The following is a 21,472-nucleotide window of genomic DNA, read 5'->3' as shown; positions in this document are numbered from 1 at the left end:
CGTAATGGCGGGCTATCAAGCTCCCTCCTCTTCCTGTCTTTGGACTCGTTATTTGAATACTTTTTTGAATATTCGATGAGGGGGGTTGACGTAAACCGCCTGTATTCAATAGAGTGAAATGCTATGCTAGCCTCATGAACATGCATTGTCCGTCTCGAATTTCAACAGGGACAACTCCGATATAGTTTTTTTAAAGAGCATTTAAGTCATACAAAACTATGTATTTAATAAACTAATCAGGGAAACTGTTCTTACGCCTTGGTATAGCCTAACTGTCACGATCGTTGTTAGATGAAGCGGACCAAGGCGCAGCGTGATAACCGTACATCTTTTATTGAAGTACACACACGAACAAAACAACAAACCAAACGATACGTGAAGTCCTAGGTAACACCAAAACAAACCTTACGGAACAAGATCCCACAATAAACAGTGCCAAACAGGCTGCCTAAGTATGGTCTCCAATCAGAGACAACGAGAATCAGCTGCCTCTGATTGGGAACCACCCTGGCCAACATAGATCTACACGATCTAGATCATGAACATAGAAAATACAACATAGACACTACACACCCTGGCACAACATTTAAGAGTCCCCAGAGCTAGGGCGTGACAGTACCCCCCCCCCCCCCAAAGGCGCGGACTGCGACCGCGCCAACCAAACACAAGAGGGTAGGGGCCGGGTGGGCATTCCGCCTCGGAGGCGGATCCGGCTCCGGGCGTGACCACCACTCTCTCTCTACCCCCCCGTAGCGCCCCTGGTCTGGTCCCGCTGGCCGGAGCTGGACTGGACATCGGTGGAGCGGATTGCTCTGGCTCTGGTGTGGAGCAGCTGACCGGTGCCGGACCAGGCACCGGTGGAACAGGCACGGACCGTGCCGGACTGACGACGCGCACCACTGGCTTTGTGCGGGGAGCAGGAACGGGCCGGACCGGACTGGCGACGCGCACCACTGGCTTGGTGCGGGGAGCAGGAACGGGCCGGACCGGACTGGCGACGTGCACCACTGGCTTGGTGCGGGGAGCAGGAACGGGCCGGACCGGACTGACGACGCGCACCACTGGCTTGGTGCGGGGAGCAGGAAACGGGCCGGACCGGACTGACGACGCGCACCACTGGCTTGGTGCGGGGAGCAGGAACGGGCCGGACCGGACTGACGACGCGCACCACTGGCTTGGTGCGGGGAGCAGGAGCGGGCCGGACCGGGCTGACGACGCGCAACACTGGCTTGGTGCGGGGAGCAGGAACGGGCCGGACCGGGCTGGCGACGCGCACCACTGGCTTGGTGCGGGGAGCAGGAATGGGCCGGACCGGGCTGGCGACGCGCACCACTGGCTTGGTGCGGGGAGCAGGAACGGGCCGGACCGGGCTGGCGACGCGCACCACTGGCTTGGTGCGGGGAGCAGGAACGGGCCGGACCGGGCTGGCGACGCGCACCACTGGCTTGGTGCGGGGAGCAGGAACGGGCCGGACCGGGCTGACGACGAGCACCACTGGCTTTGTGCGGGGAGCAGGAACGGGCCTGACCGTACTGGGAACACACACCACTGGCCTTGTGCGGGAATCAGGAACGGGCCGGACCTTGCTTGGTGCGAGGAGCGGGACTGGGTTTCCTCATAAACCTCCGCTCCCTCTGCTGCCTAACCAGTTCCTCTCACCGTGCCTCCACACTCTCCTTCTCCCTCGTGACCAGTGGCCCACGTAACCTAGCGGCCTCCTCTGCTAACCGGCTGAACCGCTCTATCGCGGCCTCCTGCTGCCTCGTCGTCCACGGCGTGAGCCCCCCCCTAAAATGTTTTTGGGCTTGTCTCTCCCCCGTGAACATGGCCTCCATCCCTCTTGCCAGACTCTCACTCATCTCCTCCCAAGTCCATCCTCTCTCCTCGTCACGCTGCTTGATCCAGTCATGGTGGGATCTTCTGTCACGATCGTTGTTAGATGAAGCGGACCAAGGCGCAGCGTGATAACCGTACATCTTTTATTGAAGTACACACATGAACAAAACAACAAACCAAACGATACGTGAAGTCCTAGGTAACACCAAAACAAACCTTACGGAACAAGATCCCACAATAAACAGTGCCAAATAGGCTGCCTAAGTATGGTCCCCAATCAGAGACAACGAGAATCAGCTGCCTCTGATTGGGAACCACCCTGGCCAACATAGAGCTACACGATCTAGATCATGAACATAGAAAATACAACATAGACACTACACACCCTGGCTCAACATTTAAGAGTCCCCAGAGCCAGGGCGTGACACTAACCCTACATAAATGCCTTCTTCAGATTTAATACAACTCCAGATGAAGCATTTGGGTGGTCTTTTGTCAGAATTTGTCATCTCATTTGTGTTCTTCTACCCCAAGACTACCTCTACTGAGACCAAGGTATCCATATCCCCACCATGAACCCCAAACTGACCCAAAACCAGGAGAAACAGCTGTGCTCCTTACTGGGAAATGTCAAACTCAGCCTGCTGTTCTAAGCCAGTATCCATGGCTACACCAGAGCAGCCTTTCACCAGAAATGTGACCACCAAGGTCCCACAGTCTCTGTAGGATCCAACTCCACAGGGTTTGTCTTTAGAGGCTACACTAGTAAAGATCATGATGTAGCCAAGCATGGCCACTTCATACAGGATGACAAAGCCTTTCTGTTCCGTTTTAATGACAGAAATCCCATCAAGTATCCTGTCACCGATGCCACACGTGCGGTTCAGATGAATATGAACACTGGTCCTTATTTTGGGGATTCTTTGTATTTAATAAACAATAACACTACAGTGTATAGCAACCCAGGTAACTGCTACAACTTCAATGCTGCAGAAATGCATGTTAACAACCTCCAGCTAACTGAGTGTGAGGTGTACAAAGTGGAAGGTGAGTGTGGAATTTCCTTGAGGTGTGTTCTCTATTGAATATGAAACTTTATGTGCATTTTTGTAAACAAACGTGTCAATTATTATGTATTTGTCGTACAGAGGGCGGTGTCATGACTTGCCCTCATGGGCTGAGGATCAAAGATGCAGGCTAGGCAAAGGTTTGAACACCCCCTCTCCTAGGGGCCAGTTTTATGACCGGTCGTAAAGTCCTTGCAGAAACTTTATTTTCCATGCCATGCAGTATTGGGAGAGGGAATTTCCCTGTAAGACAAAGGAAGTCTTCCCACCAAGACTCCAACATCCAAAAGTGGATAATGAAACAATATTCCTACTTAAAAGAATGTGGGAAATGGTTGGTGGCGACTTAAAGAACATGTCAAATTCGTTACTATGTTGGGATGTCATTAGAAATGGTGGAACAACATAACTGTATCTCTGGGGGTGTACACTTCCCAGTTATGAGGTTTGCATCAAATTGTTGTATACAACGAATTATTAAGTATAATACTTTGGGGAAGATAACAATATGATTTTAGCATTCTAGATGAGATGATTGTTTCCATATTGATTTGTTCTCAGTCAGTGGCCACACCCAGATGAGCACAAACATGATGAAACGCCCCCTTTTCTACTCAAGTATAAAACCCCTTGTGTCGAAATTCACCTCAGACCAGGAAGCCCCACGGCTTAAAATGGTTGAAACTCTACAGACCAAGCATACTACGGTATAAGCCGGATGTTGCAAATGGTTGGACTTCTACCAGACCAGGGAGCGTGAAGCTGAAGGTACACGTTACAAAATGGTTCGACCAGAAAGACCAGAAAACGTGAGACGTTAGTCCACATGTTTGACATGGAGAAACTCAAACTCTCAATCTCTACACAAGGTGAAGAAGAAGACAATGCACTAGACCTTATAAACTCAGTCTGCAGCTGGCATGTATAGTCGTCTAGAGAACTTTCACTAAAGACACGAGTTGGGAAGGACAATCCTCTCAGACAACCGCTGGTACATCAACACTTTTTTTGTTGTTGTTTTATTTTTACTTTTTTTGTAAAAAATAAATGCACTGTTGGTTAAGGGCTGTAAGTAAGCATTTCACTGTAATGTCTGCACCTGTTGTATTCGGCGCATGTGACCAATAAAATTTGATTTGATTTGATTTGACATCTGAAGTGTCTATTCTAACAGATCAACTCTACAAACTACAGGGTACGCTGAAGTATCCATTCTAACCACCACTACGACCAGAAACTTTACCAAGGACATTGGGATCTCTTGTGGGCAAACCAGAGTCCTACATCATCAACTCAACTATCGAGGACAGCTACACGTAAATACATGTTGTATTTCTAATCCGAATGAGCAGTTAGTGGGGTTTTAAGCATTTGTATTTCCGTGAGCGTAGTTTCCAAAGTAACCACGATAGTTTGAATCTCTGTCTCTCCCTTCAACTCTGACCGTCCTTCTACCCAAGCATTCATCCATAAGGTTAGGGTTCTTGCAGGTTCAAGGATTATGCGACATTCAGAATGAGACTGATAAGAGGTAATTATTTAATAAGTGACTGTTATCGATACAAAACATATATATCTTCTAAGAGTTTAATTCGGAAGATGGTAACTTGTTAAACAACTTCTTCCGTGGTGCCCCAAATTCCTAATGAGTTAATTGTTACATGATTAATTTAATCGAGTGACAATTAAACATAGTTATTTGATTCGATAAACAGTCATACATATTAATATAAGTCACGTCACGACAGCGGTAACATCATAGAAAAGCCATGGAGGCCCATTCTTTGGAAAGCTGAGTAAGCTTCACCCATAAATTACCCAAATATTATTGTTTTGTGATGCAGTAATGCCTTTGTTGATTACTTGATTCTCACATGAGCCATATATACACTGAATGTTATAATGTGGATGAATACAGTACATGAAAGTATTTGCATAGTTCATTCATAGGTTAGTTCTTGTTTTCCACAGGAGAAGAAAGGCGCTGATGGAGCCTGTTAAGTTCTACAGACCCATGATCAGTTCTGTGGGTCAGGCCAGAGTTATACTCATCGGTCCCGTCGGCGCGGGAAAGTCAAGCTTTTTCAACTCCATCTTCCGTGGCCATGTGACCAGCCAGGCCATATCGGGCAGCTCTGGCACCAGTCTGACCACCCAGTTATGTGGTATACCACAGGGGTTCCCAAACTTTTTTGCATCAGGGACCCCTTTTGTGAAAGTTCATTAGACCCCTCATAATATCAGAACACAAGTCTTGCTTTATAGTGCGATAGAAATAGCATACAGGCAGTTTTACTATGACTTCTGCAGTGTATGGCCTGAATAATCAAGTCTCAGGCCCTGGGAAATAAAATGTTAAAGGCCCCATCTTGGCATCAGAGAGAAAAGTTGGAATTTGTCAAGCTAATTTTCTGCAGTTTTACATATTTCGCATTGGGGCAGACAGAAAATGTAGCAGTTTTCCAACTATTTCTTGCAATTATACACATTCTGCCATGTGGCAGGAAGAACATTTTTGGGGGGACACAAGAAGAAAAAAATGATCATTGATGGAGTACTGTGGATACCAATATCCCTGTGAGCCTCCCAGGCCCATGCTGTGCATCTCAAAGAGTTCAGAACAAATTGTGGATGAGTAGCATTACATTGTATTGTATTGCACCCTCTAAACTTTTTCCACAGATCCATCCCTTGTCCAACATTCGTACAGTCTGTTGTTTCTAGCAATATTCATAAAACAATTTTTAAAATGTACAATTATTATTTGTGTAAAATATTTGGAGATCTGGACCCCATTTTGGGAACCACTGGTCTACCATGTTAACCAACTGGTTTTCATCTTTTTGTGTTTCTGCTACAACAATTTGAATGCATGACACCATATTTATGTGGACAAATTGATCATGCACTGTCCCCACTGCAAGCGGATGCCCACGGGTTCCGGCAGTCTGTGAACCTGCAGGACAGGATCCACTGGGTGGCGTACGTGATGGACACCTGCAAAGTCTCCATCATGTCCACCAAACAGGAGGAGAAACTGGCAGCCATTCACAGGAGGATCAACCTGCTAGGTCAGTCAGTCAGAGAGAGACACACCTGGGTTAAAGGTTATAGATTATACAAACTACTGTCTAAATCCCTGGTTATTGACACCAATGGAGGGTTGTTGTTCCACAGGTATCCCACAGCTGGTTCTTCTGACCAAGGTGGATGAGGCCTGTCCCTGTGTGGCCGACAACTTGAGGAACGTGTACAACAGCCAGTACATAAAGGCCAAGGTGAGCTCTGAACTCTCCCGCTGAATTAGATGATCATGAACGTGTGGGTAATGTTGTAGTAACATTTGGTGTGTCTCGACTCCCGTAGGCCCAGGAGGTGAGCGGCCATCTGGGGGTGCCCATGTCCTGCATTGTCCCAGTCAAGAACTACAATGAAGAGCTGGAGCTGGACATGAGCTGTGACATCCTGCTCCTCAGCGCCCTGATCCAGATGCTCCGATTCGCAGACAACTACTTTCATGAAGCCAACGACAACGACCAAGAGTAGCACAACTAGACCAAGTGAGGAACCAAGTGGCGGAGACCCCCCTGCATGGTAGTGGTATTGCCCGTCTATGCCACTTTGTTTAGCCCTCTCTCTGCCTCATATACTGTATATATTGTTCTATGCTGTTCATGTAACCATCATGTATGATGACTAGTTATCCATTCCACTCAGCTACAGAATGACGAAGCTCAATGATAAGAATAACATAACATGCCTGATTCAGCCTACATCTTGAATATGTTATTGAATTGCTAGAAAGAATCTGTCTTTACGCCTTGATTTAAAGTTAGTTCAGTAGCGTTGCTAATTACGTTGCTATTTACATCATTGTTATTGTTCCGATTACATGGGATAGGTGAAAAGCCTACGTTTTATTAATATGTTAAGTGGTTGCTTTGCATTAAACTAAAGACACCACCACTACAGATGTAGGATCTTCATTTGATTACTCTTTTGTTGCTAAGAATTTTCCTGCACAGCAGGAAATGCAAACTTGTAATGTATTTGAGGTTTAAAAAGGCTTCTAAAGTATGTAATTTCCACTTTGAAATGTTAGACTTCATTTGCCTTAACGAAAAATGTATCAACCCCTACAAAAATGTATATTCATTATAATCCACATAATAATTTACATTTCCTGTTGCTGCAGGATTATTTTCCTGCTTTAGCAAAATGGCTCAAATTAAGATCCTACATCTGTATAGTGTTTTCAGTTCTTGGCCAGTCTCATATAGCACTCTTTCCACAGAATATACCCCAGCAAAAAAAGAAAATAGAGCTAAAATTTTGTACAAGATCATGTTGTTTTCTATTGGATAAATTTGGTTTGCAAACACTTCCTTGAAGTTTAATCGCTAGATGGCAGTATATCACCATAACACTGAAAATAAGTGGCTGATAAAGAGGAGAGTATGTGCTGCTGTTGTATAAAGTTAAATTTGTTGACAATACTGTGTATTGCAGTGTGGTTCCCTGTCCTTGCCGAAGGGAATAACACAAAAAGCACTCTGCTCCAAAACAGTGTGGGACTATATTATTTTGGGGCCTCTTTTAAATGACGTCGCTGGAAGGCCAGAGCTCCATGGGTGAAACGCAAACAACACCCCCCTACCAACGCACAACTCATTTCTCCTATATGACAATAAGAATTCTATATAAATGAATGCCAGGCACCACTGGCAAAAATTGTGATTTTGCTTCCATCTGTCAATTTTCAGATTTTGGGATATTTTGCAACTATAACTTCCATACTTTCATAAAATGTACAAATGAATCGGCAATAATGTATATACATACTTTATTTGTATCATTTTATCCCAACACCGTCAACTATACCTACCATAAATGTCGTTCTTGTTAGCATGTTTCATGTAGAACTTCAACCGTTATTTTTTTTAACTCTCCATGTTGAATCATGTATCATTCAAAACCTTGTTTTCCGGAGCATGTCGTTAGCTAGTCCATACATGGCTATATCCTTCGTAGACGTAGTGCTTCGTGCTGAAAGATGAGTAATTTCCTGACATCCGATTGGTTACTGGCATTTAAAGGCCCTTTCCGGCAACCTGATTGGTTAAAATTCCTCACGTGCTGCGCAGTACTTCCTTGTCTGAAAATACCTCCCTCGAAAAATCCACGTAAGGAGAGACAAAATTAGAAAATCTCGAACAATATACCTACAGTATGTGAATAAAAATAGGCGATCTCAGTTAGTCAATGCGAAAAAAGCATTGAGTGAAATAAAATATATGCCTGATCAGCCGATCGAGGCAGTAGCTGTACAGGTAGATGAGGAAAAGGAGGTAGCCGGCAGCAGCGCATCGAGACGCAAATTAGTTGAGATGAAAATGACAGCTAGCAGCGATCAACCAGATAGCAGCCAGCCAACAGTGGCTTTTATCCACATGTCACAAATAAACCAACATGTACATGATTTGCTGTAAGTGTCTAAACACTGGACTGTAAATCACCATAGACCCCACCAACCAGGGATTCTGTAATTCTGTCATGATAGAACATGCACACTGTGAAGGTGATCGTGATGTATTTGGAAGAAGTGTTTACACTTCCTCCAGGCTGCAGGAGTGCTCCAGGGGAGATGTGGCATTTGATATAAATGTGATGATGGTTCTTCTAGCCCACGAACTTGGACATGGTTATGCAGCTCTACAGAAAATAAGCTAAATCCTAGGGATTCCTTCCTTGTGTCTCAGCTCATATCAGAGACATGATAGGTAAACGAAAAGGGAGAGTAGCCCATTATTGTCAGGTGACTTGCTGTGTATAAATAATATTTATTTCCTTGCTCCAGCAAATATATTCAAAGTGAATAAATCAGTGATAGGAAAACATAACTATACAATGAGACTGTAACATAGGCCTACAGTGTCATAGGGCTGTAGCCTAATGTGATTAATGAGAAATTAGCTTTACATAAAGTAAATACATGCTGATATGCTAATATTTACATAGGGTAACATGCTGATATAGATATTCATGTATCCTTTGATGGCACTTGGCACAAGAGAGGATTAATTTCCAACTACGGGATAGGTGTGTGCATTGGTGCTGGTACCAGCGAGCCCTAGAAAATGGAGAAGATCCACCCAGTCACAAAAACCATGGAGCCCATACATTTTTTAATAGAGGTTGCACAGAAAATGGTACCTGTATATCATAGGATGTCAAATGATAACCTTCTTAAAAGAATGTAGCACGGAGGAACCCAGAATTCAAATGAATGTCTGAACTCTGTAATATGGTCGCGATGCCCCAAAACTGTCTTCGTGGGCAAAAGACGCATTGACGCAGCAGCCAGTATAGTATGGCAGTAGCCACGCTCAATGAGGGAGCCACTGCTATATCAAATGTGATGGACAAATTGTGTCTTGGCAGCACTTTGGTGACAGTGGGAGCAATCAGAGAGGAGTTGTGAGAGCTGATGCTGCTTCAATGGAGTGTGACAAGCGTAGGGGCAGGTCCCATGACACAGTCAAGAAGTAAAGCGGCACCAGCAACAACTCAAAGGGCCTTCCATATGGGGCAGGCATAACTGATTAATGTTCTGCACATTTCAACAGCCATACAAAATCCTTGTATGTGACAAATTGAGCAAAGTGATATGAGAATTTGCCCAAAACTGCATATTTTCCCAACAGACCAGTATTCAAAGCATATGGTCTATTACTTAAAACAAATGTATTAAACATGCTAATGTATTGGTAAAAGGTATATTTGATATTTATTTGTCAGTTTAGAAGTGATATATGAATAAGAGTTTAATTAATGTGACATAAATGGTCATATTTATGGAAAGTACATTTTAATTGCATTAGCCTATCTTTATCGGCCATTTTCTCAAAATGACATGTTCCCCGTGTGCCAATTCATTTTTCTCAGTCTTCAAAGGATGTACATTCACATTATTCCACACACAGGTTCTTAGTTCTTATAGTCAGACTTTTACAGAGGCTTTTTTTGATATCTTGTGTTGTTTTGATTGTAAGTGTCATTTTATCTGTACATTTATGCAAAATATGCATCCATCTTACATGTGAATAGTGTTTTTTAAATAATTCCATGAAATGACAATATTTTGATAAACTGATCTGTAAAAGTCTGACCAATGAGTGTCTTATCACAATAAAACAAAAACAAAAAGCCTTGAAGCAATGTGTTGAAAAACGGATTATCGTACTATTGTCACAATCGTCAGGGAGAGACCAATGCGCAGCATTGAAGGTGAACATATTATTTAATGAATGAACACACGAACAAAACAACAGACGATAACGTGATGTCTACGGTTTAACACAAACCAAAATAGAACAAGAAACCACAAACACAAAGTGAAAGACAGACAGTTAAATATGGCTCCCAATCAGAGACAACCAGCTGACACTCGTTGCCTCTGATTGGGAGTCACTCAGGCCAACATAGAAATACAACATATAGACTATCCACACCCTGGCTCAACATATAGAGTCTCAGAGCCAGGGTGTGACAACTATGCAAATTAGCTCATATTAAAGGAGGGTTTTGCCTCATTTGCATATTTTAATTTGTAAATAAAGAAAACTTGTAATACAATAATATATTGTATTTATGTATACTTTCAACTGGTAAAGTTTCAGGCTGATGAGAGTAAAGAAAATAAAAATCCCCATTAGTCTGTGGTGCCTGGAATTAAATCAAACATGTATGACAAAGCCATAACACTGGTGTCTAGTTTAGATTGTGACTCATAGAGGAAAATAATACATACAACTTAGTAGTGACTTCATTGAATTGGATCTTTATCGATAGACTTGAAAAATGTCACTGTGACATAAAAAAATGTCAACATGACAGTAGAACAGTAAGAAAGGTTTTACTTTCTGTATTGCACTTCTTGAAAATTCTCATGTATATTTTACTAATCAATAGAATAGAATGCTTCCGACCTCCCCCTTCTCTCCCGCTAGCTACACTACATGACCAAAAGTATGTGGACAACTGCTTGTCGAACATCTCCTTCCAAAATCATGGGCATTAATATGGACAGCCTTCACTCTTTTGGGAAGGTTTTCCACTAGATTTTGGAACATTGCTGGGGGACTTGCTTCCATTCAGCCACAAAAGCATTAGTGAGGTCGGACACTGATGTTGGGAATTAGGCCTGGCTTGCAGTCGGCATTCCAATTCATCCCAAAGGTGTTCGATTGGGTTGAGGTCAGGGCTCTGTGCAGACCAGGGAAATTCTTCCACACCGATCTCGACAAACCATTTCTGTATGGACCTTGCTTTGTGCATGGGGGCATTGTCATGCTGAAACAGGAAAGGGCCTTCCCCAAACGGTTGCCACAAAGTTGGAAGCACAGAATCGTCTAGAATGTCATTGTATGCTGTAGCATTAAGATTTCCCTTCACTGGAACTAAGGGGCGTAGCCTGAACATACCTTTGTATATATAGTGTTGGTGGCTTCACATCAAACCAATGCCTTGAAAGCAGATTACCTGTGTCTGCCTGATCCTGAAGTGGTGTGACAAAGCCCTTAACCGAGTGATCAATAGTGGGGACATTCATCTTGCTTGCTGCCAGATGCACTTTGGTGACTGACAGCATTGGCTTGGCAGCTCCTCTCTTTGTGTTTGGGCCAACCTCTGTTCTCCTCATACACTCCTGTGAAATGCCTGGCCCAAAATAGAGACAGATACATTCCATCATTATTTTGTTTAGCCGAACAGTTTCAAGGACACGACAGAGTAGTTGGTCACTAAAATGGACATTCAAGCAGTGTGTATTTTATCGTGCAAAAATGCTTTGGGAGTTAAATGAAGCTCTGTATGAACCAGATAGCCATGGTCATCCTACCAGTCTGTTGGTCCTCCATTCATTGTCATATACTGTATCTTGTTGTGACACACCATCGACTATCTTTCCAGCTATATGCCATTGCCTCAATTTACGAGGCACATTCTTGTTTGATAAGTTGAAAATATGCCCCTGAATTCTAGGAGAACATTTCAGGAACCATTTCTAAGAACTTGCTTGAAACCTTATTTCCTTATTTTGTACCAATACCTAAATATTTCTAATTTTTTAAGGTATTTTGCGTTTCACTCAACTTACTACTGGAATCATGCCAGTTCATAGAGTGTTGTAATATACTATATACACAGAGTGTACAAAACATTAGGCACACCTGCTCTTTCCATGACATAGACTGACCAGGTGAAAGCTATGCTCCCTTATTGATGTCACCTTTTAAATCCATTTCAATTAGTGTAGATGAAGGGGAGATGACAGGTTAAAGAGCCTTGAGACAATTGAGATATGGATTGTCTGTGTGCATCATTCAGAGGGTGAATGGGCAAGACAAAATATTTAAGTGCCTTTGAACGGGTTATGGTAGGACGTGCCAGGCGCACCGGTTTGAGTGAATCAATAACTGCAATGCTGCTTGGTTTTTCACTCTCCCGTGTGTATCAAGAATGGCCCACCACCCAAAAGACATCCAGCCAACTTGACACAACTGTGGGAAGCATTGGAGTCAACATGGCCAGCATTTCTATGGAACGCTTTCGACACCTTGTAGAGTCCCTGCCCCGACGAATTGAGGCTGTTCTGAGGGCAAAAGGGGGAGGGGGGTGCAAATAAATATTAGGAAGGTGTTCCTAATGTTTTGTACACTCAGTATCCAACCAAGAGCTATCTCATTTCCACATCCACTTAATTTTCCTCACCATTTTTGGATGTTTTGGCAAAGTGGTTCATGAGGACAAAGAGTGAGGAAGTTGTGCTTTCCAGGCCCTTTTTTTTTTATTGTCACATAGGAGGGTAGCTGAAAAAGCAAAGTGAGTCATTCCTTTCTCAGACTACTGTGGAATGTTTCATCTGGAACTTGGATGGGTGTTTGATCAGAGGAATTCAATATAATTAAATCAATCACGCATGACAAAGCCATAACATTGGTGTCAGTTTAGATTCTGACAGAGGAAAATAATACATACAACCAAAATTAAATTAACTACACCATTATCTATTACGGGTATACAGATTACATACTCAAACAGGAGCATATTTCAGTTTTATGTCGTCATTTGTTGATGAAGGGGGCAGACAGACTAGAAAAAAAAGTGCTATCTAGAACCTAAAATGGTTATTCGGCTGTCCCCATAGGGGAACCCTTTGAAGAACCCTTTTTGACTCCAGGTAGAACCCTTTTGGTTGCAGGTATTACTCTTTAATGTTCCATGTAGGACCCTTTCCCTTCTTCGTGGAAACAAAAATAATTCTCTCTGGAACCAAAAACGGTTCTCCTAAAGGGACAGCAGAAGAAACCTTTTTTCTAAGAGTGTAGCAACTGGGTTGCCTGAGTTGTTTGGGGTGTGTCTGTCTGTGTGCCATGGTGTCTCTTAGGGGCCTGCTGGAATGAGCTCAGGAAACACTGAGTCGCTGCCTCGGCCACTGCACTCAGGCTCTTGTGAAAGTGTTTACAATAAGACATAGCTGAAGAACCAAACAGCTCTATGTGGAGTTGGGAGTCCTGCCAGGTAGCTCTCTGTGACTGAGAAATGGAAACAGAAACACACACATAATTTCAGGGAAAAACACAACATTATACCAGGCACTTGAAGTTTTGACTTTCATTTTCCCCTCATAGTGTTCCTTGCAGCCGACGCAGTGTGTGTGTGTTGGAACAGCTCATATCTTCTCTCTCTCGTATCTAATGTTGTGATTTCCTTTTTAATTACTAACAGGGCATGATAGAAACAGGGTGGTAGGAAAGGGAGAGCAACAGAGCAGGGAGAGGCAGGGCCACACCCCTTTCCTCTACAGCGGAGGCAGAGTTTAAGGGGAAGTCCAACCTTTAGACAGACTCAGTCAGTTACACACTCTGAGAGGAACCTCCTGCCTCTTTACACAGACACTTCCCACAGGACAGGAAACACTCCGGATTACCTGCCCTTTTACAACTATTCTTTGTTTTAATTTTTACAATCATCATCGTCAGCAGCACCACCACCTCCGCCACAACCTTCTTGTCCACCATGGCCAGCTCCAAGTCGTCTCAGACCACCCGCAACATTGTGATCGCCTGCCTGGCCCTGTGGTCGGTCATCTCCCTCATCATCATTGTGGTGTGGGCCACCTCTCCGGACATGAAGAGTGCCAGCCAGTGCCGAGCTGAGCTGCAGACCCTGACAGAGAAGCACGAGGGGGCCAGGGTGGTGTACGCCAAGAACAAGGCAGCCCTGGAGGAGATGGTGGAGGAGGGCCGCGCCAACCAGACCCGGCAGCTCAGGGAGACAGAGAGGCTCCTGGAGCGCCTGGGCCAGACCAACGTGTCTCTGGATGACTGTCGGCAGGAAAATGTGAGTGTTTGCATTGCCTCGCTTTGCTTTCCCTCCCCTCTCCCACTCCCCTCCCTGGTTCCCGCAGCCCTGAGGTTAGAACTGACTTGCTCAATCCCTCAGGCTGCCACAGTTATCATCTGCCTCTCTCCTTCTTCTACCCTCTCCATTGTACCTGATGCCCTTATACATTTTGTCATTTTACATTGATCTGATATGATGATTTTTAAATTGATCTGATATCCAAACCTAATCTAACGGTCATGGCCATGATTTCATGTTTTTTTTATACCATATCCATTTGACTGTTTAGAATAGTTTCAGTGAAAACACGTTACTGTATCATCATGCTAAATGATTGCTTGTGAAAATAAATGGCAGACCGAAAAGCCACATTATGCCTTTACATAACAACCAGAGGCACAATGGACAGACAGTATCAATTTAATGTGGACAGTTACGCAAATGCTATGCAAATGCAGCAATCAAAATATTAAAAGCAGCTAGTCCTTCCCAGGGAGTGGGTGGGAGGTCAAGTTTAACCCTTCCTGGAAGAAGAGATAAAGCAGTGATAGGGGACACCATGTCTGTGTCTGAAATGGCACGCTATTCCCTATATAGTGCTCTACTTTTGACCAGAAGTGTGTAGGGAAAATGTTGCCATTTCGGCAGCAGTCCATGTTCTTTAAGCACAAAGGTCTTAATCTTTCACCATTGTCTTTGATGAGATCATTATTTGAACCTCTTTACTTCGTAGATACTGTATTAGAGTACATGTGTTCATCAGTGTTGTTTCACATAAAACGCTGGATGAAAGGAATGTTTTCAGAGCCTGTTCTCATAGCCAAATCTGGTGCTGGCACAAGCCTGCTTTCACTCAACATTTCAAATATGCGATTGGAGGGACTCCTTGGGATGACTGTGCCAATGTTCACAGAAGTTGTATCAACTACTTCTGGAAATTCCTTAGGAGTTACTCAATGACCACCAGTGTCTTTTTTACAGGTTATTTTGGGTGGAAACATTACAGTCCTGGAAAAAGAAATCGGGATGCATAAAGAAATCGAGGCAAACCTCACTTCAGAAATCATGCTAAACCAAGGTAGGAAAATGTATGTCACAGTGGGAGGGTATGGGATTTTCGCCTCTGGTATTGGCTACCATGAAAGGAGCACTTTCTCAGCCACGATATTCTTAGCAGCATTTTCCCCTGTAACCATAGAAACCACCCTAGTTAGGGTAAATAAATACACATGATTGGTTGGTTATTGCTCCTTCAAAAATGAGTTTACATCTGAGGCTGTGATTACAAATGTTCGAACGGATGACTAATTAGGATTTAAGTACAAGTTCTAGCAGAGTGAATGTCTTCAATAGCCATCCCATCTGTTTAACATTATATCAAAGCTGTCAAACAGGATACTTCTACAGTGCATTTAGAAAGTATTCATACTCCTTGACTTATTCCACATTTTGTTGTGTTACAGCATGAATTCAAAATGGATTAAATGTATTTTCTCTCTCACCCATCTACACACAATATTACCCCATAATGACAAAGTGAAAACATGATTTTAGAAATGTTTGCAAATGTATTAAAAATTAAATACAGAAATATCTAATTTACATAAGTATTCACATCCCTGAGTCATTACATGTTAGAATCACCTTTGGAAGCGATTACAGCTGTGAGTCTTTCTGAGTAAGTCTCTAAGAACTTTGCACACCTGCATTGTACAATATTTGCACATTATTATTTTTTAAATTCTTCAAACTCTGTCAAGTTGGTTGTTGATTATTGCTAGACAGCCATTTTTAAGTCTTGCCATAGATTTTCAAGCCGATTTAAGTCAAAACTGTAACTAGGCCACTCAGGAACAACAGCCGATGACAAGCATACCCATAACAGGATGCAGCCACCACTATGCTTGAAAATACGGAGAGTGATACTCAGTAATGTGTTGTATTGGATTTGTCACAAACATAACACTTTTTATTCAGGACAAAAATGTAAATGCTTTGTCACATGTTTTGCAGTATTACTTTTGTGTCTTGTTGCAAACAGGATGCATGTTTTGGAATATTTGTATTATGTACAGCCTTCCTTCTTTTCACTCTGTCAATTAGGTTAGTATTGTGGAGTAACTACAATTGTGTTGATCCATCAGTTTTCTCCTATCACAGCCATTAAACTCTGTAACTGTTTTAAAGTCACCATTGGCCTCACGGTGAAATCCCTGAGAGGTTTCTTTCCTCTCAGCAACTGAGTTAGGAAGGACGCCTGTATCTTTGTAGTGACTGGGTGTATTGATACACCATCCAAAGTGTAATTTAAAACTTCACCATGCTCAAAGGGATATTCAATGTCTGCATTTTTTTATTTATTTTTTACCCATCTACCAATAGGTTCCCTTCTTTGCGAGGCTTTGGAAAACCTCCCTGGTCATTGTGGTTGAATCTGTGTTTGAAATTCACTGCTTGACTGAGGGACATTACAGATAATTGTATGTGTGGGGTACAGAGATGAGGTAGTCATTCAAAAATCATGTTAAACACTTGTTAGTTATGTGACTTGTTAAGCACATCTTTACTCCTGAACTTATTTAGGCTTGCCATAACAAAGGGGTTGAATACTTATTGACTCAAAACATTTCAGCTTTTAATTTTTCATTAATTTGTAAAAATTTCGGAAAACATAATTCCACTTTGACATTATAGGGTAATGTGTACAGTGGGGGAAAAAAGTATTTAGTCAGCCACCAATTGTGCAAGTTCTCCCACTTAAAAAGATGAGAGAGGCCTGTAATTTTCATCATAGGTACACGTCAACTATGACTGACAAATTGAGGAAAAAAAATCCAGAAAATCACATTGTAGGATTTTTAATTTATTTATTTGCAAATTATGGTGGAAAATAAGTATTTGGTCACCTACAAACAGGCAGATTTCTGGCTCTCACAGACCTGTAGCTTCTTCTTTAAGAGGCTCCTCTGTCCTCCACTTGTTACCTGTATTAATGGCACCTGTTTGAACTTGTTATCAGTATAAAAGACACCTGTCCACAACCTCAAACAGTCACACTCCAAACTTCACTATGGCCAAGACCAAAGAGCTGTCAAAGGACACCAGAAACAAAATTGTAGACCTGCACCAGGCTGGGAAGACTGAATCTGCAATAGGTAAGCAGCTTGGTTTGAAGAAATCAACTGTGGGAGCAATTATTAGGAAATGGAAGACATACAAGACCACTGATAATCTCCCTCGATCTGGGGCTCCACGCAAGATCTCACCCTGTGGGGTCAAAATGATCACAAGAACGGTGAGCAGAAATCCCAGAACCACAAGGGGGGACCTAGTGAATGACCTGCAGAGAGCTGGGACCAAAGTAACAAAGCCTACCATCAGTAACACACTACGCCGCCAGGGACTCAAATCCTGCAGTGCCAGACGTGTCCCCCTGCTTAAACCAGTACATGTCCAGGCCCGTCTGAAGTTTGTTAGAGTGCATTTGGATGATCCAGAAGAGGATTGGGAGAATGTCATATGGTCAGATGAAACCAAAATATAACTTTTTGGTAAAAACTCAACTCGTCGTGTTTGGAGGACAAAGAATGCTGAGTTGCATCCAAAGAACACCATACCTACTGTGAAGCATGGGGGTGGAAACATCATGCTTTGGGGCTGTTTTTCTGCAAAGGGACCAGGACGACTGATCCGTGTAAAGGAAAGAATGAATGGGGCCATGTATCGTGAGATTTTGAGTGAAAACCTCCTTCCATCAGCAAGGGCATTGAAGATGAAACGTGGCTGGGTCTTTCAGCATGACAATGATCCCAAACACACCGCCCGGGCAACGAAGGAGTGGTTTCGTAAGAAGCATTTCAAGGTCCTGGAGTGGCCTAGCCAGTCTCCAGATCTCAACCCCATAGAAAATCTTTGGAGGGAGTTGAAAGTCCGTGTTGCCCAGCGACAGCCCCAAACCATCACTGCTCTAAAGGAGATCTGCATGGAGGAATGGGCCAAAATACCAGCAACAGTGTGTGAAAACCTTGTGAAGACTTACAGAAAACGTTTGACCTGTGTCATTGCCAACAAAGGGTATATAACAAAGTATTGAGAAACTTTTGTTATTGACCAAATACTTATTTTCCACCATAATTTGCAAATACATTCATTAAAAATCCTACAATGTGATTTTCTGGAGAAAAAAAATCTCATTTTGTCTGTCATAGTTGACGTGTACCTATGATGAAAATTACAGGCCTCTCTCATCTTTTTAAGTGGGAGAACTTGCACAATTGGTGGCTGACTAAATACTTTTTTCCCCCACTGTATAGGCCAGTGACATAAACATCTCAATTTAATCAATTTTAAATTCAGGCTGTAACACAACAAAACTCAAGCGGTGTGAATACTTTCTGAAGGCACAGTATGTTTAAAAAAACCTTTCACAAGTGATGATTATTTACGTTTCTAAACATTAAAACACAGCGTCAGAATTGTAGTTCACACGCAGTCTACTGTGGGCAAAGCTAATCCCTGAAAACTCTACGGATAATAAGTGTATTCCAGAGCTAAGTAAGCTGTAACCAAGGGGCTATGCAAATAAATACTGTAGTTGTGACGTTTAAAAAAATGTTACAGTCGATTTTCTGACTTCGAACAAGAGAAGGAAATTATAAGCTCTTGAGTAAAGGCGATATAAAAATAACACATTGTGTGAAAGGGAAGATGCCTGTTCTGATAAATATCAGGCACCCCGCCATCAACAGGGTCTTAATGAGCAATACATTTACAACATTTTAGTTGCCTAGGAGAGCCCTGTCAAAAACAGCGTAGCTAGAATCTATTGCTGCATTCTTGCCTACATGACCAACAATTGGAAAAACACAGCTAATGTGAGTGAAACCCCTTTGCTGCCAGACAATTCCCAAAATAGTTAAGTGACGTCATGGAGTCGTGTACAGTACACAACTCATACTGATAAGCAATCCCAGGGCCAGACATTACCTTATAAGTTAATAAGGCATAATGTGAACTAGGGATGTCCTATTTCTGTCTATCAAAGAAGACATCCAAAACATCCCAAACTATTCTAAATACCAATAGTATGCCTTAGCATTAAATGTCACTGTCATTGCATTTCAAAACGTATTGTTGTAATCACTGATATTTTTTTTTATTTCTGTCACTCAATGTTTTTGATTTTTATGCCTTATTATGATTTCAGAGCACATCGAATTCCTTCAGGAGAACTTGACACAGGCCTCTCACAAGTGGGAGTCCTGTGTGGCTTTGCACTCAGCTGCTGAGAGCAGGCGGATAGCAGCCGAAAGCCAGACCAAGGCCTGCGAGTCTAGCAAGCTGTATTTACAGAAGCAGCTGTAAGTATCAATCCTGTGACACTGAGCTGGTACAGATTTACACTGAGCTGCTATGAATTTACACCTTCAGGTTGACTACTGTTATAAATCAGCTAAACAAGCCTGGCTGGTTTACCTTTTATGAGTGTTGATATTGTTTCTTGAACCATGGTTATATTTACAGGCAGAGGTGCAAAAAGGAGGACCACCATTCCTTCGAGTTTTTGGATGACGGAGTTGCCGCACCCCAGACTAGCATTCTTGCCTTGGCCGTGGTCCTCTGCGTCAGTCTGCATTTGATAACATGTGAGTGTAATAGCACAGGGTGCTAACTAAGCATCATTAATCAATGCCATGGAGGCTTATAAGCAGTGGCCGTGTTAGCAGTGTGGAAAATAAATCAAAGATCATAACAAGCATATAATAAATCATAGTTTGTTTGATTCGATATTCATAGATACTGTCTGCAACTGTCTATAATCCATATCTCAATGTGATAAAATATTTTAATTACACATGGTTTCCAGGAACATAATGCATAGCCAGTGGGGTCATCGAAGACGATTCAAGGGGAACACTGTTCTCCAAGACAATAAGAGGGACCTGGACTTGATAGTATATGGATATCACTGCTGTACATCTTTTACTGTTAGGAAACTAATTGGGGAAACAGTTAATGATTATATTTTCTTTAGTTTCTTTTTTATTATTTTTCAATTATATTTTAAGAATTGTTAAACAAAAATTGTAAGACTTAGTCATGGACAAAAAGTGTTATAATTATTTGTTGCTTTTGAATGAATTTCAGCTGCATTTATTGCTCTCTTTTCACATTACATTTATATACGTTGGCTTCTTTTATTGTTGAACCTTACCCTTACTTAGGCTATAATTTTATTGAATACTTAGGATTTTAATGTCCATGTTTTGGGATATTTCAAGACAGCACAATTTCGTTTAGGTTAAAGGTCTCTGTATTTATTTGTGTGTAAATGTTTGAATGTACTTTATAAGTACTGTCTGATCGTCTCTTGTTTTGTCCTGTTTTGACTTCTCCCTATAAAATTATTCTTATCCGACAATTTTTCTTTTGGAGCTGGCTATTCATTTGTCAGTTTAATGTATATACTCTTCTACCAATATTTTACATGGGAAAAATATGAACATTCCGGTAGTTGTTGTTGAGAGAACATTCATAATACAACAATGACCTGTTGAATGTAGTGGAAAGGAGAGGGGTTCACACTGAGCTGGGGATGATAATGTGAGGAGCCAAGCCTAGGTTGGGAATTTGGCCACAACACCGGAATGAACCTACACTTGCCACAAGTACTAGATATGATCTGAGACGACTGTTCACCACGGCCGGAATAAGGCATTTGGGCCACCAGGGCACCTACCTCCAGGGGGCCCCTAACCCCAAAAAAACAACAACAAAAAAAATATTTTGTCAGGAAAAAAATGACAGTTTTATAATGCCATTCTACACATTTTGTCATGAGGCTGAGAGCAAATTTTGCAGTTTTAAAGCTAATTTCCTGCAATTCTACACATTTTGGGTTGGGCCAGAGCCAGAACACGTGGGTAAATCGGCGTTTAGAAAATTAGTCATTGGCTTTGATACTCTGATTGGTTAGAGATGATCCAATCGCTGTTGACTTGGTTTTGTACAACATCCCTAATTTTGACCACAAACAACTTCAATGATGGCAGTCTCAGACTGAAGTATGTAGCGAACACAGAGCAGCGGAAGAATTCATTTTGAGTCATCTGCCAAATTAATTTACACCTTCAGATTGATTACTGTTATGAATCAGCTAAACA

At 42.4% G+C, this 21,472-nt stretch overlaps 1 protein-coding gene and 1 pseudogene across 2 annotated transcripts; both read left to right on the top strand.

The window, feature by feature from the left end:
- Positions 1-2,408: 2,408 nt before the first annotated feature.
- LOC311131010 (interferon-induced protein 44-like) lies at positions 2,409-7,727 on the top strand (annotated as a pseudogene). The gene is made up of 6 exons: positions 2,409-2,887; positions 4,652-4,699; positions 4,875-5,068; positions 5,771-5,974; positions 6,081-6,181; positions 6,270-7,727. The product of its transcript is annotated as an interferon-induced protein 44-like (transcript).
- A 6,090-nt stretch (positions 7,728-13,817) lies between these two features.
- On the top strand, positions 13,818-20,730 carry LOC311130454 (uncharacterized protein). The gene is made up of 5 exons (XM_084163180.1): positions 13,818-14,306; positions 15,291-15,387; positions 19,516-19,669; positions 19,833-19,954; positions 20,176-20,730. Coding segments are annotated over exons 1-5 (699 nt in total). The 5' UTR covers positions 13,818-13,982; the 3' UTR covers positions 20,178-20,730.
- Positions 20,731-21,472: the final 742 nt, after the last annotated feature.

This window comes from Coregonus lavaretus, assembly GCF_964263955.1.
Source record: "Coregonus lavaretus genome assembly, chromosome: 6".
NCBI classification, from domain to species: Eukaryota; Metazoa; Chordata; class Actinopteri; order Salmoniformes; family Salmonidae; genus Coregonus; species Coregonus lavaretus.
The sequence above is the reverse complement of the archived record's forward strand: the minus strand, read 5'-3'. Positions and strand labels throughout refer to the sequence as shown.

Coding starts and splice junctions, on each gene's coding strand:
- LOC311130454 (XM_084163180.1), top strand. CDS start 13,983: ATGGCCAGCTCCAAGTCGTCTCAGACCACCCGCAACATTGTGATCGCC. Junction 15,388..19,515: donor AGAAATCATGCTAAACCAAG/GTAGGAAAATGT, acceptor TTATGATTTCAG/AGCACATCGAATTCCTTCAG. Junction 19,670..19,832: donor CTGTATTTACAGAAGCAGCT/GTAAGTATCAAT, acceptor TTATATTTACAG/GCAGAGGTGCAAAAAGGAGG.